General features: G+C 39.7%; 1 protein-coding gene and 1 long non-coding RNA gene across 2 annotated transcripts in view; one reads left to right on the top strand and one right to left on the bottom strand.

Moving 5' to 3' along the window:
* The first annotated feature begins 369 nt into the window (after positions 1-369).
* LOC117318088 (nicotinamidase-like) overlaps positions 370-25,132 on the top strand; it is a 38,816-nt gene continuing 14,053 nt past the window's right edge. Inside the window, exons 1-4 of the mRNA XM_033873089.1 lie at positions 370-598; positions 12,319-12,605; positions 14,905-15,068; positions 16,288-16,441. Coding sequence (XP_033728980.1) covers positions 582-598; positions 12,319-12,605; positions 14,905-15,068; positions 16,288-16,441 — 622 coding nt within the window. The 5' untranslated portion in view covers positions 370-581. The remainder of the gene's footprint in view (positions 599-12,318; positions 12,606-14,904; positions 15,069-16,287; positions 16,442-25,132) is intronic.
* LOC117318090 lies at positions 4,848-5,745 on the bottom strand. The gene is made up of 2 exons (XR_004530297.1): positions 5,327-5,745; positions 4,848-4,981 (listed from the first exon to the last, which is right to left on the bottom strand). It is a non-coding gene; the product is annotated as an uncharacterized LOC117318090 (long non-coding RNA).

Below are 25,132 nucleotides of genomic sequence, written 5' to 3'. Positions count from 1 at the left end.
TTGTTTTCTCTATCTTGGTCGAACTCCAGTGTGTAAAGAAATTTTTTTTAAAAACAGTTTAGGGAACTAGATTAACCACATGCGTTTGTAGTGAAAAATAGAAAAATAATACATTCTGTAACAATTAATCGTCGTTACGTGTCCTCCAAATGACTCCCGCAGTTGTAAATAATGTCGTAGGTGTTTACACTACACCTTTACAACAATAGCTTGTGGTTGGTCGGTGTTATATAATCGTTTTTTTCTATTGTCTGATTTTATAAAGTAGTTACGTAAAGAAAGATAAACTTGCATCGTCAGTAAGGAATTCTTTACATGTTACAGATAGACCTACTACATTACTCTGATAACGACTGTAAACATATCTGATTACTGTAGACGGAACCTGAAGAAGCTATGCATTGAGATATATATGTATCGGGAGGCGTAAACCGATCGCGACCTTTCTGCGCCAACAGTCGGTCTTGATTGACGTTCCTCTATCTCTCAGAGCTATATTGTGACACAGGACCGAGTAGGACCATTAAAAGGTTCCCACTGTTGACAGAGTCTGTTTACAAAGCACAACGGGATATAAGACGATGTTAGCTGGTGTAAGGTAAGTGTTCCCGTTGATTTTTCAACAAATATATTTAGTGTACAAATTAGATTGTTAAGGACGACCATGGCACTTGACGCCAGCATTAAAATTCAATATCATCGAATGTAATTAAGAATCCTACAAGTATATATAATTATTAAAAATTATGCCAGCTAGTTGATACCAATTAATGACTGGGATTGAAGAGTAATTTGAGAAAAGTTGACTAGCCGACGAACGTTTGGTCTGAATGGTCTGAATGGTAACGGACGTGTTCACAGGTATTAATCGTGTCGTCTGTGTCAAGACAATGTTGCGTGGACACCAAACCAAAAAAAAACAAAAAAACACAACATCCAGACAACACGATAGCACATAATGTGTATTGTACAGCTTCTCACCTCGTCAGGTGCACTTAGTACACAGGGCCACGTCACTATCGTATCGTTTTGTAAACTCAAAACGATACGATAGTGACGTAGCCCTGTGCTTAGTAGTGAATGTTCCGTATAATCACATTATAAACATAAACAACACAAAAACACAACAAACAGACTAGGTAACACAACTTGATATTAGATGTCCGCATACTCAGCAGTTGTGTCTGCCCCGGGTTTGTCCGAGTTGTATACTCCCTGCTAGAGCTGTGTGACGTTTGATACTAAAACACACGTCCTAAAGACCTCAAAACAGGCCCGTACCATACGTTTATGTCTAAATTCTGTGTGTATTATCCTACAAAAAGTGAGCACTGCCTTATCACATGAACCTAACTTACAACAAACATTCCCAAATAGATAAACACTCTAGGAACAGGAAACCATCACCCTCCACACACACAATACACATACACGTCCCAACCAACCCCCAGGGATATAAGACCCCGCCCCAGCCCTCACCCTTTTGTTCTTACTCCCCTCTAATAGTTCTATCTTCCGACCACCTACCCACAAAACTCATATACGAAATTGTTCCCAGCACCATTCGGCCTGCAACCAACCACCCCGCATCCCTCACAACCTCTTTCCCCGCACAGTACTAAATTCACACTCTACATAGCACAACTACAGTCGAACCCACTTAATTTGAAATAGGATATATTGAAATATCGTTTAATTTGAAGTGAAATAAAATCCCCGTCCGAATGCCTCCTTTGTCTTTGTATTGTTTCATCGGTTATTTTGAAATCGGTTCATTTGAAATATCGCTTTATTTGAAAGGAAATTATTGCCCCCGGCAATGCTAAACCATTGTTTATGTATCGCTTAAATTGAAAGTCGCCACGACAGGCTTCGATTACCGGTCATTACGGTACGTGCGTCCGATCAAAAGACAGATAAAAATGATATTCTGATTTACACAATACAAATAAATTGTGACTTTTAATTATTAAATGCGTTTGTTATGTGCATGAATCTTTATGTTTACGAGTATACCTTGAGGGACACAGCTTATTTTGGCTTCTGCTACATGTACAGTATACATCGAAATTAATTCTGATTTAACTACACGCGAGACAATTACAAATGACGAGGCCATTATTAAGGATTTGACAGACAATGCTAACAACGTAACCAGAACAGTGATATTGACAACAACCCTCAAACAATTCGTGGAAATCCATCTATCACCGACGCACAGGTCCCGGATTTCAGACGAAAGTTCTCGGAAAGTAGCCCGGATGTACCGGAAACTTGTCATTCTCATGTGTGTCCGCGAACTCAACATAAACAAAAACAAGCAACAGTCGAAAACGCCTCCCATCGAATTTAACATTATTTCTAATAAACCGTGAAACTACTATCATTTTGGAATCGATTGTAAATACTAAGTAAATGTTGATTAACTATATTGAACAATGGTGTGTTGTTTGACGTAGCGCTGTACTGAAATATGTCGGCAAAAGGCTGGATCCCGGTTATATTGAAAACCGGTTAATTTGAAGTATTTTTCCATTCCCCAAGCATTTCAATATAACCGGGTTCGACTGTATATAGTAAAACGTCGGAATGTGTACAGACTAGTAATGTCGGAATTGTGTGGCTCCAAGGAAAGTATGGACATTTGGTAAAGAGGACAGTATATATTATGGCAGAGAGACATCGAAGGAAGCTTACAAGTGAGGACACCAAAAATGAAACAGCAGCACTTAAAAACAACCACTAACCACTAACACCAAGTCCGTCGGATTGGATATAAAACGGTGTCTCGTGTAAGAATGTCCAACTTGCACGATAAAGATCCCTCTGCGGTTTTTCGATGAAGAGTACGTAGGTGTGATAATGCCGGCCCAGAGGGTAGGGATTTTTAGGCCAATTTTTTTTCGTATTATTTAATAGGTATTTAGACGGACATCAAAAACTTCGATAAACCAAATTGACAGGGTAGAGCCCTCTCTTCTCCACTCATCTTCGATAGGGTAGGCGTAGCTGACACTAAACAGTGCTAGGTTAGGACTCGTTCGGACTGGGGAGTCGTCTCAAACATTATTCATAAGTTATATAAACGACTCCCCTCTCTTCTTTCCAACTCTTTCCTTTTACTCCATACTGTACACACTCTACTCAATTTCCTATCAGTTCTCGTCAGCTGGAAGGCCGCAAGGCCGTAATAGCGGACGTAAAACCCGTTAAATAAATAAATAAGTCAAGACACACCTGGAATAAGTCTACAGGGGTTAATTGGTCCAATGACCGATAAGGTGTCTACAGTTTATGTCCACGCATCACAATTTGAAGTGGTCACTCCTCCTTACGTAACTGTTTTGTTATAGTCAGAAGGGACGCTAAGTCATAAATCTATGTTTGTAACGGGTATTACCAGATTTCCTTGTTGCGAAATTTTCTCGTTTTAAGTGAAACCCCAACAAGATATGTTCCAGTGTTCCTGTGACAAGTTCACTTTATTATCTTACGATTTCTCTTAAATTTATATAAAAACTGGCCAGTCAAATAGGAAACGCCCGGAGCTGTACATATTTGGTTTAGAGACTGAAGTGTACCAGTATTTGAGGAACGGATGTTGTCATTGTGATTTAAATGTAGCTGGATAGGTACAGTTATTGTCGCTTAGATCGGGTTGACTTAATGCATATAACAATAAAAACTTTGTGTTTATTTCTTCCTACACCAATTAAAAGACAAATAAGTATTTTTTACATTTCGGTCAATAAAACATTCTCAGTGTGTTTCTTTAATAGACTCAGTTTATTTCATTTTATTACATACATGAAATAATATCGAGATGAACGAAATATCATTTTCTGCAGTTAAAATACATTTGGACCATTGCAAACATCTGAAAAGCTTGACGATATTGTAAAATAATTTGAAACTTAAATCAAATAGAATTAATTAAGAAGTGATCATTATATGTGCCTTTAAATTATCACATTTTAGTTTTACTTAAAATATAATATAAATATATAAATTTCAATTTCATGCTGAATAAGATTATAATATGCGATTGCAGGAAAATACATATGTTTGAAAGTGTGGGTTCACCAGCCCGTGACCGCTCAGGGAAATTTTGAGGCGGGTTTCTTTGTAGTAGCTGGTGGCTACATAATTGAATGGTTTGGTTTGTTTTTGTTTAACGTCCTATTAACAGCCAGGGTCATTTAAGGACGTGCCAGGTTTTGGAGGTGGAGGAAAGCCGGAGTACCCGGAGAAAAACCACCGACCTACGGTCAGCACCTGGCAACTGCCCCACTTAGGTTTCGAACTCGCAACCCAGAAGTGGAGGGCTAGTGATAAAGTGTCGGGACACCTTAACCACACTGCGGCCCCTCTACATAATTGAAAAATATAACCTAAGACCATTGTGTCGCATCTAGAGAAATCGGTGTAAGGTATCTTTCCCAAGGAAAAATTCCTCATGATATCACGGTACGGGTCCTACTCATTCGTGAAAGGGGTTCGAACCGCAAACCGGAAGTTATTTTATTCCGACGTTGTACCATCTGAGCCATGGGAATAATTTTGCTGTTTTACATACATATCGGGGTTGTCGGATGGCGTAGTGGTAACACACTCACACACATTTGCCTGGTGCAATCGTAGCTTTCTTCCTTGATCGGAAGTTTATCCAATGACGCCTCGGTTTTTCTTTGATCTTTTGTTGGCGTTATATTGCATACTATGTGATATTTCAAATATCACATATGTGATATCTGAAATATCACATGGCATTTCTGATTGGTTCATGCCTCAGTCTTGAGGCGGGGCCAATTTCAAATGTGGGCGTGACAAATGAACAAAGACAGGAAAACATTTTAAACAAAATTTAATGAAATACGAGTGCCGTTTAGAAATGTTCTTTGTTGTCTTCTTTCTTCACCTTGTATGCATACAGCCGTGCTGCGATGTTCCGTCCTGTCCATATTGAGTTGCTCATCAAAACCTGACGAAACAGAATATAAAACCCTGTTGAGTATATTTTAGGTCTAACAGATCAGTAAAAAAACGCATTCATGATTACATATAAAATTTCAGTCATTTAAAAAAAATGGTTATACAGATTACGCCAAATGTAACCATACATTTTCGTTGCACAAAAATCTTATCATAAACAAAATAGTGATGAAAATGATAACAGGACGAGTGGATAAAAATACCGATTAACCGATTCATCGATGTATTTAAACAATTTCATGGACTTTGAAAGATTCGTGACATCGTGAACGTCGAAATTTACGAAAAATATTTCATTTCACAATTTGTTCAAACAATATGATTTTAGACTTACCTGCTTGGTAAAGGGAAGTAGCGCAGGTCCTCTTTCCGGAGCAGTTACCGTTTGTGTAATTTCCCTCGAATCCTGCAGTCTTTCACATGTTTTTCACATTACCGTTCAGTTTATTTACAACAATTGGTTACGTTAATTCCTTGGTATCAAATAATCCAATGTCAGTAGCTACAGTGTCACTATCTTCCAGTTCATACTCATACTTGGTCGGTAAATACATCGACATCAATGATCAGTTCATGATCCGCCATGGTTGACAGTCTCACTAGAAATGAATGGACTAGACTGTGACAGAATGAAACGTGTCAGAAATTGGCGGGAAACATATCACAGTGACAGGTTTTGATCAATTTTATAGCTCCACCCCTAGGCACGTGGGTGACAAAACCTCGGCTGTCATTGGATAAAACAGATACAAAATGGGTACTCGTGACGTATCGCATATATCACACTCGTGCTACGCACTCGTGTGATATATCCGATACATCACTCGTACCCATTATGTATCTATTACATAAAAGGCGGCCTTTCGTCCGTGTCAACATGAACTGATAAAAATAAGTTGCACGATATTTAAAACTGGTTTCACAATTGATGAAAAATGAATGAAAAATTACGTTTTAACACATATACATCTTAACATGCCAAGTCATCTCAAGTCACTACACAACATTCATTTATCACTTTAAATTGGGGATTATGACAGGCGAGATGGCTCCTTAAACATATTGAGCCATTATACTAGACACAGAATTCAAACTTTATGTCCCATGCAGCTATGATCGACTTCATAACCCAAACAATAAAAGCTCTCATATCCGAGCATGTGTTTACTTAACAAAATTGAATCGGAAAAGTTGACTCAGAACTCGGTGAAGTACAGATGACGTAATAGCACGAGCCGCTTTGTGTATCTATCGTAGTGTAACACGGGTCACATCCAAATATAACCTGGAAGTTTCTGACGTATTAAAGGGACACATCGCAAAAGTTAGGATTAATCGTTCTGCTCAAATTCACCTCACAAATAACGAGGGATATTTGATTCGAGGAAATTCTGAATAGATCCAGCTAGATCGAGTTACAAACGCCCATGTACGTAGCTGCTTGCTATTATTGGAACCCCTCTTCTGAGAAGTGTTCCGATTGGTTTATTTTATGCCAATCGGAACCCCTCGTCATTTTTTTACGAGCTGAATAAGTGGATGTATCTTTTCAAATGACACATTAATACTGGTGGTCTTAATTGGCTTGGGTTAAGTAGGATTATATAGTGAAATAATACGAGCTGATAACTGTTGATGTACATGTAGTCATAGCAGTGAAAATGAAAGGCACCACGGGAAAGAGAATAATTCAAACTCCATTTTGGTACAAGGCTTTTAAAAATCTAGGTGAAAAAAAAATAAAGAAGAAATTGACTATTAAAGCTGCCTATTGTCAGAAACATATATATCTGTATATATGTATCTTCTATTGTACAGTGATACATATAGACAAACCACCAAAGTCAGACCACCAGTGGGAGGGGCTAAACTGGTCATAGTGACATTACTTATCAAATGTATGAATGGGCTTATTACGTCACTGCTTGACGTACTCGTCCTGATATTCCCTCTCAATAGAAAATATTGTTGTAGCATCTTGATCATGATTTGAACAAAATCTTGGACTTACTTAGCTCGTTTCGATCGGCGTCATAGCTATCCTCGGCTATAACCAGAGACATATACACGCATACGTCTCGGCTATAACTAACAGTAAAGATTTTAATGTCCTCAAAAATAATATACAGCTAGAGGCTTGACGAAAGACAGGTCTAAGTGAAGGGTTAATACAATGTCAAGTTAGATGGGTAGAACTTAGCATAAAAAAGCAATCCTGGTGGGGAACACTAGTACTAAAAAATCGCATTTCCTACTCTCACTTTGGGATAATATATCTGTCAATAATGAGATTATCCGAGCCAAAGAATATTGTTAAGTTAAGAAAGGACAGGAATCTCGGGTCACAAACGTTGTGGAGATTTAATTGGTGATGTGTCGATTTGTGTATTTTTATCCCCCCCCCCCCCCCCCCCCCCCCTTCAGTAAATGTGGATAGAAAACAATATACAATTCAGATTATATAAACATAGAGTACGTGTAGTCTTAAGGAGAAACAAAAAGACTTGGTAAAGACGAGATTACATATATTGTATACATAATTATAAATATAAGGTAAACATTGTTAAGAATATATGTGTGATACCCGTACGACTTCATGCACTGTGTGTGACTTCACTAAATTTTGACTATGCCTTAAAAAATATAGCAACAAAACTCTAAGCAGGAACTTGTACATGACGAAACACATCGCCTTACGGAACAACCGTCATGGACGCTGTGACCATGTCACTCTGGGTCCTGTTTTCAAGTCGCATGTAATAGATCTCTAAAGGACCATGCTGGTTTAACTACTACATTCTAATCTTGAAAAATGTTGGTTTTAATTACAAACGTTCCGTTCCATTTACCAACTGAAAGATGCATTTTGCAATAGTCTACTATCTTAACACGTCCTTAACAAAGTATATCCACTGGGACGCCATATCTGATTTAGCACGTGCTGTTATCGCTGTAGAGCTCTCCTGCCGTCACGTGTAAAACGCAATAATTCGTGGCTCGTGTGAATGGCTCTCGGTTGATCAGGAAATGCAGTACGTACTCCCTATGGACGTGTTAAGGTACACCCGTGTAATTGCTTTGTATTGAATCTCGAGTCTTTAAAACAGGAATATTTCAACGTTCATTGAGAGCATCACGCGCCTTCCATAACGATGGTTTCAAACTCCTGGTTCGACATTTTCCTTGATATTTGTTTTATAAATATAACAAAATAATACAAATGACGAAGAGACAATTGTATGGCTCGTGCCCTGACTGGGCCTCGAACTCATGATGTACGGCACCCAATCGCCTAGCCAGAAATACTCGCATCTTATACCACAGCGCCACATCCACCTTGAAAACGAACGTTAAATGGCGCAGTGATGGTCGGCCCGATACCCTGACATGATCAGTGACAAGTCGTCTATTTTAGATGCTACATATGAATACCTGGATTGCAATGTTACATTGATGCAGATTGTACACATATAACATATATTCAGCACAGTAAAACTACGGCAGGAAATTCAAATCTTTACCTTAGGTTCAACAACACATAGTGAATATGATAATATATTTTCTAATATGTATTATTACATAATGCGTTTGATTTACCTTAACTATATATACATAAGGTATATTTTGAATTGTTATCTGACTCACTATATAAATGGATATTAACCAAATTTGACTTTTTTCCCCAAAAGATTAATTATAAAACATGCTTCCCATGAACTGTTGCCCGATCACGTGATTTTCCGTGAATGCTACCCATGAACTGTTGCCCGATCACGCACTGCCCAATCGAACGCGCCTAATTACAAGCGTACAGATGACAGTGACTACACAACTTGTCGTTGACAGGTTTGTAAACATGACTCTAAACATGACTTCTAGGTTTGATACCAGGAATATCATCAAGGGTTCTGTGAGTAATTAAATTTTGAATTTCAGACTCTCTTTTTTAATTTATTCACCTCAATGGTCAGATAACAAAACAGTTGTTTCGTGCCTCATCAGTCAACAGTCAAAACAGTTTTCACTCGGTGTTGGTACTGACCAGTTAAACTGTTTCCCTCGGTCTTCGGCCTCGGGGAAACAGTTCACCTGGTCAGTACCAACACCTCGAGCTCGTGAAAACAGTTTTGACTGTTGACTGATGAGGCATGAAACAACTGTAAACTATTGCATGGCTAAAATGACTATTGCATAGTCACGTGCGAACTATTGAACACATGTGACGCTTTAGAATTTGGTCAGGTGCGAACTATTGAACAGCTGTGACGTGTCGAAAGTTCGCCCTACCCTTTCAAGCGTCTAAGTCACTCAGATGTCAACACTGCCGACGACAGTCACGGTGACTTCAATTCTAGGCACTAACAGTGTTTTAGTGACTAGTATATCATGGTTGTCTGTGCAATAGTCCAGAATATTTTATATTTTATGTGTTTTGTACATTAACCGGAAACATGTTTGTTTTGTAAAGAAATAACGTTTTGGATGTTTTTTGTTTTCAGAAACACATATTCATTCTGACAACATGTATAGCATTTACAACACAGCAATCCGCAAATAATTTATAATCATTTAACTGTTAGCTTAAGATACAATATATGTGTACATCGTCATTATAAAGCTTTATATTAACTCTATGTTCCTTTAAAACAATATATATTTGTGTTTGGAATTTTGTCTGTTCATCCAATTGATGCATATATTGCTTAACTGCCACAGTGTTTACTTTATTTGATGGAAGATAATTTAATGTAGAATATAATTGCAAGGATACATATTTTCACACGTATTTGAACTTTCTTTAATTACTAATTATGTCTGACCTCTTTGTCAAATTTACCAGAAGTTAGTATGCAAACCATATCGCCGCGGGATCTTCTGTATGCTTGTGTTAACGTTGATAACCTCAATTGATACTGTAGCACATGTTTTGCTGCTCGGCGCTGAACATTTTATGGAGTTACACACAATTTAACATCGTCTGCTTCAAACACCAGGCTCAGGAATAATCATTCACCGAAACGACTGTTGTTAAAATCACGGTATCAAACCATCAGTTGGTTCGTGTAAATGAAACACTATCTTCTTGTCGGCATGCTCAATGATCATTAAAAGTTAACTTACTTTAATTAGTTCTATATATTCATTAAATAAATGACTAATTATCATATATATAAATTGTATATAATGTATCCGGAGGGGTGTCATTTTGTATCGAATGTTAGTCAAACCCCTAAAACATCAGAAAATGTACATTACACCTAGATCGTAACACATACCCAGGTCCCTGTGGTGTTATTACTACAATACTACTGGAACTAATTTGTTTATTTCATTTAAGAAACAACCCCTCATTGATTATATTTCGTATTACGCATCATCCGGACTAGGGCTACGGTTGGAAATGCTTGGAATGCGAATTGATCTAAAATTAGCCCGAGTTTCATCTGGCCATGCATGACACCATCACGTGTCAAGGCCAGAGGAAACTCGGGCTAATCTAAAATTAGACTCGTGGATAAGTCTGGCGATCAACTTTGAAATAGCGATTTTGCTTCCGATAATCAGATTACGAAGTTTAAAACACTGCGTGGAATTACACACGAAGTTGTCTGATTTTAAAGTTTACTTGTCCATACAGCGATTCCGTGGTTACAAATTAATTAATTTGTACTGGGAGTTACTTCAAATGAAGGTAATGTAGTTTCTTTCAACCTTTCGCGAAATCACGCTTCAATTTTTTGATGCTATACATGTATGACGTAAGTTTTGCCAAACGATCTGATACGACTTTGCCGAAAAATACAGCGTATTCCTGATGATGATTAAATATGTGGAATTGAAAATTAAAGTATATGTAAAACTGAAAAGCTCAGTCCCTAATTGAAAGGATTGTCGAGAAATCTTCCTCCGATGTTAAAAATTTGATCACCGACATGTGAAGATACATTTGTTCAGCAATTGATTATGACTGGACTGGTTTACAATCTTACAGTTTGTTAAAAAAAAGTATTTTTAGTAAAAATCTCAGATAATGAATCTAAACATATGACGAAAATTGATGGTTGAGAGATAAAAGAATATTGGTAGTAATTTCATTATGTGTGCATGAAATACAATTCACCCTCCGCTCCCCCCCCCCCCCCCCCCCCCCCCTCTACCACCATCGAAATGCAAGTCAAATTATCCAACCACCCTACCACCATCGCAAAGTACGTAATATTATCACAACCACCCTACCACCATCACAATGTACGTAATATTATCACAACCACCCTACCACCATCACAATGTACGTAATATTATCCAACCAACCTACCACCATCATAATGTACGTAACACTATCCAACCACCCTACCACCATCACAATAGACGTAAACATATCCAACCACCCTACCACCATCGCAATGTACGTCATACTATCCAACCACCCTACCTACATCACAATGTACGTAATATTATCCAACCACCCTACCTACATCACAATGTACGTAATATTATCCAACCACCCTACCACCATCGCAATGTACGTCATACTATCCAACCACCCTACCACCATCACAATGGACGTAACATTATCCAACCACCCAACCACCATCACAATGTACGTAATATTATCACAACCACCCTACCACCATCACAATGGACGTAATATTATCCAACCACCCTACCACCATCACAATGTACGTAGTATTATCACAACCACCCTACCACCATCACAATGTACGTAGTATTATCACAACCACCCTACCACCATCACAATGTACGTATTATTATCACAACCACCCTACCACCATCACAATATACGTAATATTATCACAACCACTCTACCACCATCACAATGGACGTAATATTATTACAACCACCCTACCACCATCACAATGTACGTAATATTATCACAACCACCCTACCACCATCACAATGTACGTAACATTATCCAACCACCCTACCACCATCACAATGGACGTAATATTATCACAACCATCCTACCACCATCACAATGTACGTCATACTATCCAACCACCATACCACCATCACAATGGATTTAATATTATCACAACCACCCTACCACCATCACAATGTACGTAACACTATCCTTCCACCCTACCACCATCACAATGGACGTTATAGTATCAAACCACCCTACCACCATCATAATGGACGTAATAGTATCCAACCACCATCACAATGTATGGAAAACTATCCAACTACCCTACCACCATCGAAATCATCCAATGTACGGACATTTATCTAACCATATACAACACCTTTTGTAACATTTTTTTTTAGGATTTTTTTATACTGGTCATGTGTTTTTCTGCTTTCTAGGTTGTTTTGGATACTTATTGTATCCACAATCCCTGCTGTTCTGTCCGAAAATGTTGCCTTCATCATCATCGATGTCCAAAATTGTTTCCTACCCGGAGGAAGCCTTGCAGTTTCAAACGGAGAGGAAGTCGTACCAATAATCAACGCTCTCCGCAGTGACTACGAACACGCATTCCGATTGGTTGTTTTATCCCAGGACTGGCATTGCTCTGATCACATTTCGTTTGCCTCCCAACACAATGGATCTGACGTCTATACTGAAGTGACGTTATTTTACGATAAGAATGGTAAGATTTATTGCGAGTCGATTTTAAACAAAGATACCGTTATCGTCAATATCAACCCTGAATTGAAGAGCAAATAATTATGTGGTGTGCGTGCTACACGTCCGCTCCTATTAACTTTGACACTATTCAAACTACATTGTATAAACTATTCATTATAAAATATATCCAATAAAAATAATCAACTTAATTCAGTTAATAAGGTTGATGAAGATTTCTTTCATTTCTAAAATCTGTCTATTTCCCGACATTTCCTTCTTTCTGGAATTCTGCAATTTTGGCATCATGCTTCGCCGACGAGTCAAACAAGGACGAAACAACGTTAACATGTATGATGTCTCTAGCACCGATGACGAGTCGAACAAGGGCGAAAGAGCTGTATGATGTACATGTACCTAGCATCACTGACGAGTCCAACAACGGCCAACAGCTGTATGATGTCTCTAGCATCACTAACGAATCCAACAAGGGCCAAATAGCTGTATGATGTCTCTAGCATCACTAACGAATCCAACAAGGGCCAAATAGCTGTATGATGTCTAGCATCACTGACGAGTCCAGCAAGGACGAAACAGCTGTATGATGTCTCTAGAGTCACTGACGAGTCCAACAAGGGCGAAACAGCTGTCTGATGTCTCTAGCATCACTGACGAGTCCTGGAAGAGTGAAACAGCTGTGTGATGTCTCTAGCATCACTGACGAGTCCAACAAGGGCGAAACAGCTGTATGATGTCTAGCATCACCGACGAGTCCAGCAAGGACGAAACAGCTGTATGATGTCTCTAGAATCACTGACGAGACCAACAAGGGCCACACAGCTGTATGATGTCTAGCATCATTGACGAGTCTAACAAGAGCGAAACAGCTGTATGATGTCTCTAGCATTACTGACGAATCCAATAAGGGCGAAACAGCTGTGTGATGTCTCTAGAATCACTGACGAGTCCAACAAGGGCCACACAGCTGTATGATGTCTATCATCACTGACGAGTCTAACAAGGGCGAAACAGCTGTATGATGTCTAGCATCACTGACGGGTCCATCATTAACAAGATAAACAAACAGCTGTATGATGTCTAGCATCACTGACGAGTCCATCAAGGGCGAAACAGCTGTATGATGTCTCTAGCATCACGGACGCGTCCCAACAAGGATGTATTTATAATTTGGTGCATTGCGGCATATAATTCTGAGTTTATATTTAGAAGTGTTATTCATAGGGCCCTTGTACATTTACTGGGTAAAACGTGAAGTGTTTAAAGTAGTTGAGATACACATTGGTTAATGTCTAAATCTGGAAATGCTGTTTTCTATGAAGGATAAAACCAGGAATATTAAATTGGTTCCTTAGAAAGGGTTTTAGGAGCAGTACTAGTTAACGTTTACGGGGTGAAAAATCCATGGGAAAGGTGCGGGAATTTTAAGTTTCGAGAAAGTAATATAACAAGTAATTGAAAAAAAAACAAAAAACAAAAAACTTTACCTTTTGTCGTTCAGCCGTCATACAAATGTATCTATTGATGGTTTCTATTTGTATGCATTACCTAGATGTCCTTGCGGAATTGCCCGCCAATGAAAGAAATTAAATGGAAAGGATATGCTGTTATTCAATGTTTTACAACCCCAATATGAGTCCCCAGTGTCGATATTAGGTTAGTTTCCATTATCTATACGAGCGAGAGTTATTTACAACTCTGAAGAGGACCTGTGTATAAGAGATTCATAGATTTCACTATACACTGGAGATTTGGAGGCCGACACAGATTCATGTATTTGTATACCCCTTGAAGGGACATAATCTCGAACCAAATCAAAATAGGTTTTACTCCTCTATAAGAAAATCCATTTACTAGTTTACATGGGAATGTCAGGACAATAGAATGGTTCCGAAGGGCCATCACGACCTTTAGACACAGCATAACATTTTGTAGTTGTTCTCGTTTTCTATTATACATTCCGTTCCTAACTTTCGTCGCGTCAGGGACCGAAGTACAATGAGAGATATAATTGTCACACAGTTAATTATCGACAGGTATCTTATTACAATTTCGCAAGTGATATTTTTGCTTCTGATTCTAACCACACGTTAAACTGAAGTACACCATTGAATTGAATTATTACATTGTATTTTTTGAACGAAATTGAGACGCATACAGCCTACCGTCATAAATAGTTTAAGGAGACAGTATAACCTTTAATGGTCTATGGTACTGCTTTTAGGCAGCACACGGACATATGCATATTTAAACGAAAGTTTAACATTAAGCGTTAAAATATTTTATAATCATTGTCGCTATTTCAGGAGTACTCTGTGACCCGGTGACCTCATGCCAAGCCGTAGCATACAACGTCACACAGATGTTATGGCCGGATCATTGCATCATCAACACGACCTCAGCCGAATTTGACGACACTCTTGTGCGGAAGGACAGTGACATTATCATCAGAAAGGGCTATAATTGTGAAGTAGGTCGTTAAATTATGTGATATATGTTTACAATGGCATTTTACGTTACGACCTACATGTTAAATGCTACATTAAACTTGACGAAACGCGACGGAAATGTATTGCTTCAAGAGAAAGGTGACCTGCCTTTTGTGTATGTGTCTTTGTTTCATCGTTATGCATTGTATTTTAAATATGGACGTATAGGTGAGCAGGCACCTATATGCTTCGCATGATAAACTGACATTCCCATTTTCCTTTAGACTCGCCTATTCGAAGAAAAAAGGGATTGCAAGTGTTGAAATGGTCTATTAACTGTACATTATTAAAGAAGTTGGATGAGGGTGCTACATGTAATATTTGACAAGCAGGCAATTTTAGGTTATGCAATTCTTGTTAATTATTTATTAGAATATGTATACCGATAGCTATAAATGAAATTTCATATACGGCTTATTCATAATGGATAACAGATCAGGTTTTGAGCCCAGTACTAGTATTCCTTATTTTGTTAGAGTGTATGACCCTTTGCTCATAGGAAATCATTATTACACAATTTCAAACAATTATAGCTATATTTGTTAACCAATCAGACTGTCTGTTGCAAAACTGCTCTAAGACCGATAGCCTACTTCCGTTCCACGTCCGCTAGCTCGACCGCTTCTGGTCAATTTTCACATCTTTAAATCATTGCCATACGACAAAAGATTCTAAACCAATTTACAAATGTGGACGCTAAGCCACATCGAAAAACTCAACTGGCGACAGAGCATGATGCTTTTCATATGTTCCAAGATGGCACCATTTTAATTAAGTTGGCAACAGGCATCGTACAACTTCTGTGGAATTATTGTCTGTAGTACAATGTACAAGGCGTTTACATTAGATAAAATTGATTTGTTGAGTAAGTTATTGGGAGAAAGCCTTAACAACAATATGAAGGTTATTTTCGCGACAGATTTTAGTTTTCACTATTTACGATGATTGATTAAAATCGCAGCAATTTGGTCTATCTGAAAAGACAACCTTTGCAGTAACGCACATATTGGGTAACATCATTGTCGATGTACACGATACTTATTGTTGTGTTCTATGGTAAATGGGTTGTGAGGGGAAACTAATTTTCTGTTGACATAATTTTTGCTGTGGTATTTTCAGAACTAGATATGAACATAAATTTTTTTCCGTTTTCAACATATTATGTTTTATGTAAATATTATATTTCATTACAACTTTCAGGTTGATTCCTACTCTGCATTCTTTGACAATGGTCAAATCAGTCAAACTGGCCTGGATACGATCTTACAAGATGCTGATATCTCAACTGTGTTTGTAACGGGTCTAGCTTTAGACTATTGTGTGTATTACACGTCATCTGATTCCAAGCGTTTAGGTGAGTATGTAAAACGTTACAAATGTATGTATCTACCTGGGCTATCAGACCAAAGATTAATCTGTCGGTTCCTACACTCGATACTCTGGTATGTGTCAGGTCACTCTGCCCAAGGGGCCGCGATGGCCGAGTGGTTAAGGTGTCCCGTCACTTCATCACTAGCCCTCCACCTCTGGGTTGCGAGTTCGAAAGCTACGTGGGGCAGTTGCCAGGTACTGACCGTAGGCCGGTGGTTTTTCTCCGGGTACTCCGGCTTTCCTCCACCTCCAAAACCTGGCACGTCCTTAAATGACCCTGACTGTTAATAGGACGTTAAAAAAATAAACCAAACCAAACCAAACCCTCTGCCCACTGTCTCTAAACCCATACCACTTTAAGCGTGCTATTTTTGGAGGACTCCAATTTTAGCTATATCTTAATTTTAAAACAGATTAGCATCAATATGAATCGGCGCGCCCATATTTTGGACTAAAGAACTGGTATACATATAACAGAAAATGTAATTAACACAATCCTAATATATTTTAGCACAGAGCTTCTAGTGTGAAAATCGCTAAAATAAGATTACCGCTAAAATTTTTATATTTGCAGTTGATATCAATCAAGATATAAAACAACAGAACGAACCAGTATTGTCTCAGCAATACAACCTGAATTGAAGGCTATAAAACCCGATAGCTAGGCCTTCATGTAGTAATGTATGTGATCGAAGTGTCAAGGTCGCACAATGTATAGTGTACCACAGTTGCAAAGCAGTATCTCTCAAAAAACGCCGACAATGATATTTCCTCAAACCATCTACCATTGTTCTCATTAATACAGTGGTGGCCGAGTGGTTAAGGTGTCCCGATACTTTATCACTAGCCCTCCACCACTGATTTGCGAGTTCGAAACCTACGTGGGACAGTGGCCAGACAGGTACTGACCGTAGGCCGGTGGTTTTTCTCCGGGTACTCCGACTTTCCTCCACCTTTCCTCCACCTGGCACGTCCTTAAATGACTCTGGCTGTTAATAGGACGTTAAACAAAAACAAACCAAACCAATCATTAATAGAACCTGAATTGAAGGCGATAAAACCCATGTTTTCATGTAATAATGTATGTGATCAAAATTTCAAGGTCGTACAATGATATTTACTCAAAACATCTACCATTTAGAACATATGAATACATTATTCACATCAGGTTACAGCCGGTATTCATCAAGTATTTCTTAGATTTTAATTGCAGATAGGACGTTAAACAACACAAACGAAATGTTACACACACTAATATGATGCATTTTTCCTTACGTCATATTAGATTGCCAATAGCCTTACCATATATTGAAAAATGTTGACTGTAAGGTTTTCACGGGTAAATCTATTCGATCGTGTCGTTTTTTATATTCATGGATATTTTCAGTCTATAGAAAAGTGAACAATATATATCGTCGTTACAAGGCCGTGCGTTGCATATTAACCGACTCAACCCTGTATTCCCGTAAAACTTCATACAATCACAATAGTGGTACAAAATGTAGTTACATGTACCCGATGTCTAAAACATATACCTGTTTAACAAAACAGTTTATCGTTGTTGTATTTAAAAGCCGCAGGTTAACGAAACTAATCGGTATGATTTGAAAGAAAATAAGTAACGTGTTTTCTATGTGAAATAGGAAGTGAATAGGATTATGAGGTCGAACGTCCTCGCAAATGTTATACGAGACATTTAGTATGTAGGACAGGGACATGACAGATACGTGTAGAATTCGAGATAAATCTAGGGAGACACAGACAGGGGCTATAAACGACAGGAGTTATACTGTAGTACATGTATCTAGGGAGACACAGACAGGAATTATACTGTAGTAAACCTGTATCTAAGGAGACACCGACATGAGTTATACTGTAGTACATGTATCTAGAGAGACACAGACAGGAGTTATACTGTAGTACATGTATCTAGGGAGACACAGACAGGAGGTATACTGTAGTACGTGTATCTAGGGAGACACCGACATGAGTTATACTGTAGTACGTGTATCTAGGGAGACACCGACAGGAGCTATACTGTAGTACGTGTATCTAGGGAGACACCGACATGAGTTATACTGTAGTACGTGTATCTAGGGAGACACCGACAGGAGCTATACTGTAGTACATGTATCTAGGGAGACACTGACAGTAGTTATACTGTAGTACATGTATCTAGGGAGACACAGGCAGGAGCTATACTGTAGTACATGTATCTAGGGAGACACAGACAGGAGTTATACTGTAGTACATGTATCCAGGGAGACACAGACAGGAGTTATACTGTAGTACATGTACCTAGGGAGACACAGACAGTAGTTATACTGTAGTACATGTATCTAGGGAGACACCGACATGAGTTATACTGTAGTACATGTATCTAGGGAGACACTGACAGGAGGTATACTGTAGTACATGTATCTAGGGAGACACCGACAGGAGTTATACTGTAGTACATGTATCTAGGGAGACACCGACAGGAGTTATACTGTAGTACATGTATCTAGGGAGACACAGACAGGAGCTATACTGTAGTACATGTATCTAGGGAGACACAGACAGGAGCTATACTGTAGTACATGTATCTAGGGAGACACCGACAGGAGGTATACTGTAGTACATGTATCTAAGGAGACACCGACAGGAGCTATACTGTAGTACATGTATCTAGGGAGACACCGACAGGAGCTATACTGTAGTACATGTATCTAGGGAGACACTGACAGTAGTTATACTGTAGTACACATGTATCTAGGGAGACACCGACAGGAGTTATACTGTAGTACATGTATCTAGGGAGATACAGACAGGAGTTATACTGTAGTACATGTATCTAGGGAGACACCGACAGGAGGTATACTGTAGTACATGTATCTAGGGAGACACGGACAGGAGCTATACTGTAGTACATGTATCTAGGGAGACACAGACAGGAGTTATACTGTAGTACATGTATCTAGGGAGACACAGACAGGAGTTATACTGTAGTACATGTATCTAGGGAGACACCGACAGGAGTTATACTGTAGTACATGTATCTAGGGAGACACAGACAGGAGTTATACTGTAGTACATGTATCTAGGGAGACACCGACAGGAGCTATACTGTAGTACGTGTATCTAGGGAGACACCGACATGAGTTATACTGTAGTACGTGTATCTAGGGAGACACCGACAGGAGCTATACTGTAGTACATGTATCTAGGGAGACACTGACAGTAGTTATACTGTAGTACATGTATCTAGGGAGACACAGGCAGGAGCTATACTGTAGTACATGTATCTAGGGAGACACAGACAGGAGTTATACTGTAGTACATGTATCCAAGGAGACACAGACAGGAGTTATACTGTAGTACATGTACCTAGGGAGACACAGACAGTAGTTATACTGTAGTACATGTATCTAGGGAGACACCGACATGAGTTATACTGTAGTACATGTATCTAGGGAGACACTGACAGGAGGTATACTGTAGTACATGTATCTAGGGAGACACCGACAGGGGTTATACTGTAGTACATGTATCTAGGGAGACACCGACAGGAGGTATACTGTAGTACATGTATCTAGGGAGACACCGACAGGAGTTATACTGTAGTACATGTATCTAGGGAGACACCGACAGGAGTTATACTGTAGTACATGTATCTAGGGAGACACCGACAGGAGTTATACTGTAGTACATGTATCTAGGGAGACACCGACAGGAGGTATACTGTAGTACATGTATCTAGGGAGACACCGACAGGAGTTATACTGTAGTACATGTATCTAGGGAGACACCGACAGGAGGTATACTGTAGTACATGTATCTAGGGAGACACCGACAGGAGCTATACTGTAGTACATGTATCTAGGGAGACACTGACAGTAGTTATACTGTAGTACACATGTATCTAGGGAGACACCGACAGGAGTTATACTGTAGTACATGTATCTAGGGAGATACAGACAGGAGTTATACTGTAGTACATGTATCTAGGGAGACACCGACAGGAGGTATACTGTAGTACATGTATCTAGGGAGACACAGACAGGAGCTATACTGTAGTACATGTATCTAGGGAGACACAGACAGGAGTTATACTGTAGTACATGTATCTAGGGAGACACAGACAGGAGTTATACTGTAGTACATGTATCTAGGGAGACACCGACAGGAGTTATACTGTAGTACATGTATCTAGGGAGACACAGACAGGAGTTATACTGTAGTACATGTATCTAGGGAGACACCGACAGGAGCTATACTGTAGTACGTGTATCTAGGGAGACACCGACATGAGTTATACTGTAGTACGTGTATCTAGGGAGACACCGACAGGAGCTATACTGTAGTACATGTATCTAGGGAGACACTGACAGTAGTTATACTGTAGTACATGTATCTAGGGAGACACAGGCAGGAGCTATACTGTAGTACATGTATCTAGGGAGACACAGACAGGAGTTATACTGTAGTACATGTATCCAAGGAGACACAGACAGGAGTTATACTGTAGTACATGTACCTAGGGAGACACAGACAGTAGTTATACTGTAGTACATGTATCTAGGGAGACACCGACATGAGTTATACTGTAGTACATGTATCTAGGGAGACACTGACAGGAGGTATACTGTAGTACATGTATCTAGGGAGACACCGACAGGGGTTATACTGTAGTACATGTATCTAGGGAGACACCGACAGGAGGTATACTGTAGTACATGTATCTAGGGAGACACCGACAGGAGTTATACTGTAGTACATGTATCTAGGGAGACACCGACAGGAGTTATACTGTAGTACATGTATCTAGGGAGACACCGACAGGAGTTATACTGTAGTACATGTATCTAGGGAGACACCGACAGGAGGTATACTGTAGTACATGTATCTAGGGAGACACCGACAGGAGTTATACTGTAGTACATGTATCTAGGGAGACACCGACAGGAGGTATACTGTAGTACATGTATCTAGGGAGACACCGACAGGAGCTATACTGTAGTACATGTATCTAGGGAGACACTGACAGTAGTTATACTGTAGTACACATGTATCTAGGGAGACACCGACAGGAGTTATACTGTAGTACATGTATCTAGGGAGATACAGACAGGAGTTATACTGTAGTACATGTATCTAGGGAGACACCGACAGGAGGTATACTGTAGTACATGTATCTAGGGAGACACAGACAGGAGCTATACTGTAGTACATGTATCTAGGGAGACACAGACAGGAGTTATACTGTAGTACATGTATCTAGGGAGACACAGACAGGAGTTATACTGTAGTACATGTATCTAGGGAGACACCGACAGGAGTTATACTGTAGTACATGTATCTAGGGAGACACAGACAGGAGTTATACTGTAGTACATGTATCTAGGGAGACATCGACAGGAGCTATACTGTAGTACATGTATCTAGCGAGACACCGACAGGAGTTATACTGTAGTACATGTATCTAGGGAGACACTGACAGGAGTTATACTGTAGTAGATGTATCTAGAGAGACACAGACAGGAGCTATACTGTAGTAGATGTATCTAGGGAGACACAGACAGGAGCTATACTGTAGTACATGTATCTAAGGAGACACCGACAGGAGTTATACTGTAGTACACCTGTATCTAGGGAGACACAGACAGGAGTTATACTGTAGTACATGTATCTAGGGAGACACCGACATTAGTTATACTGTAGTACATGTATCTAGGGAGACACCGACAGGAGCTATACTGTAGTACATGTATCTAGGGAGACACAGACAGGAGTTATACTGTAGTACATGTATCTAGGGAGACACAGACAGGAGTTATACTGTAGTACATGTATCTAGGGAGACACCGACATTAGTTATACTGTAGTACATGTATCTAGGGAGACACCGACAGGAGCTATACTGTAGTACATGTATCTAGGGAGACACAGGCAGGAGTTATACTGTAGTACATGTATCTAAGGAGACACCGACATGAGTTATACTGTAGTACATGTATCTAGGGAGACACAGACAGGAGCTATACTGTAGTACATGTATCTAGGGAGACACTGACAGTAGTTATACTGTAGTACATGTATCTAGGGAGACACTGACAGGAACTATACTGTAGTACAGGTATCTAGGGAGACACCGACAGGACCTATACTGTAGTACATGTATCTAGGGAGACACTGACAGGAGTTATACTGTAGTACATGTATCTAGGGAGACACCGACAGGAACTATACTGTAGTACAGGTATCTAGGGAGACACCGACAGGACCTATACTGTAGTACATGTATCTAGGGAGACACTGACAGGAGTTATACTGTAGTACATGTATCTAAGGAGACACCGACAGGAGTTATACTGTAGTACACCTGTATCTAAGGAGACACCGACATGAGTTATACTGTAGTACATGTATCTAGGGAGACACTGACAGGAGGTATACTGTAGTACACGTATCTAGGGAGACACCGACAGGAGGTATGCTGTAGTACACGTATCTAGGGAGACACAGACAGTAGTTATACTGTAGTACATGTATCTAGGGAGACACTGACAGGAGGTATACTGTAGTACATGTATCTAGGGAGACACATACAGGAGGTATACTGTAGTACACGTATCTAGGGAGACACCGACAGGAGCTATACTGTAGTACGTGTATCTAGGGAGACACCGACAGGAGTTATACTGTAGTACATGTATCTAGGGAGACACTGACAGGAGTTATACTGTAGTACACCTGTATCTAGGGAGACACCGACAGGAGCTATACTGTAGTACATGTATCTAGGGAGACACCGACATTAGTTATACTGTAGTACATGTATCTAGGGAGACACCAACAGGAGTTATACTGTAGTACATGTATCTAGGGAGACACCGACATTAGTTATACTGTAGTACATGTATCTAGGGAGACACAGACAGGAGTTATACTGTAGTACATGTATCTAGGGAGACACGGACAGGAGTTATACTGTAGTACATGTATCTAGGGAGACACCGACATTAGTTATACTGTAGTACACGTATCTAGGGAGACACCGACAGGAGCTATACTGTAGTACATGTATCTAGGGAGACACCGACATTAGTTATACTGTAGTACATGTATCTAGGGAGACACCGACAGGAGTTATACTGTAGTACATGTATCTAGGGAGACATCGACAGTAGTTATACTGTAGTACATGTATCTAGGGAGACACCGACAGGAGTTATACTGTAGTACATGTATCTAGGGAGACACCGACAGGAGTTATACTGTAGTACATGTATCTAGGGAGACACCGACAGTAGTTATACTGTAGTACATGTATCTAGGGAGACACAGACAGGAGTTATACTGTAGTACATGTATCTAGGGAGACACCGACAGGAGTTATACTGTAGTACATGTATCTAGGGAGACACCGACAGGAGCTATACTGTAGTACATGTATCTAGGGAGACACTGACAGGAGGTATACTGTAGTACATGTATCTAGGGAGACACCGACAGGAGTTATACTGTAGTACATGTATCTAGGGAGACACCGACAGGAGTTATTCTGTAGTACATGTATCTAGGGAGACACCGACAGGAGTTATACTGTAGTACATGTATCTAGGGAGATACAGACAGGAGTTATACTGTAGTACATGTATCTAGGGAGACACGGACAGGAGCTATACTGTAGTACATGTATATAGGGAGACACAGACAGGAGTTATACTGTAGTACACCTGTATCTAGGGAGACACCGACAGGAGTTATACTGTAGTACATGTATCTAGGGAGACACTGACAGTAGCTATACTGTAGTACATGTATCTAGGGAGACATCGACAGGAGCTATACTGTAGTACATGTATCTAGCGAGACACCGACAGGAGTTATACTGTAGTACATGTATCTAGGGAGACACTGACAGGAGTTATACTGTAGTACATGTATCTAGGGAGACACTGACAGGAGCTATACTGTAGTACACGTATCTAGGGAGACACCGACAGGAGTTATACTGTAGTAGATGTATCTAGGGAGACATCGACAGGAGCTATACTGTAGTACATGTATCTAGGGAGACACAGACAGGAGTTATACTGTAGTACATGTATCTAGGGAGACACCGACAGGAGTTATACTGTAGTACATGTATCTAGGGAGACACAGACAGGAGTTATACTGTAGTAGATGTATCTAGGGAGACATCGACAGGAGCTATACTGTAGTACATGTATCTAGCGAGACACCGACAGGAGTTATACTGTAGTACATGTATCTAGGGAGACACCGACAGGAGTTATACTGTAGTACATGTATCTAGGGAGACATCGACAGGAGCTATACTGTAGTACATGTATCTAGCGAGACACCGACAGGAGTTATACTGTAGTACATGTATCTAGGGAGACACTGACAGGAGTTATACTGTAGTAGATGTATCTAGAGAGACACAGACAGGAGCTATACTGTAGTACATGTATCTAGTGAGACACAGACAGGAGCTATACTGTAGTACATGTATCTAAGGAGACACCGACAGGAGTTATACTGTAGTACACCTGTATCTAGGGAGACACAGACAGGAGTTATACTGTAGTACATGTATCTAGGGAGACACCGACAGGAGGTATACTGTAGTACATGTATCTAGGGAGACACTGACAGGAGGTATGCTGTAGTACACGTATCTAGG

The sequence above is a fragment of the Pecten maximus genome, chromosome 19 (assembly GCF_902652985.1).
Source record: "Pecten maximus chromosome 19, xPecMax1.1, whole genome shotgun sequence".
NCBI lineage: Eukaryota > Metazoa > Mollusca > Bivalvia > Pectinida > Pectinidae > Pecten > Pecten maximus.
The sequence above is the reverse complement of the archived record's forward strand: the minus strand, read 5'-3'. Positions and strand labels throughout refer to the sequence as shown.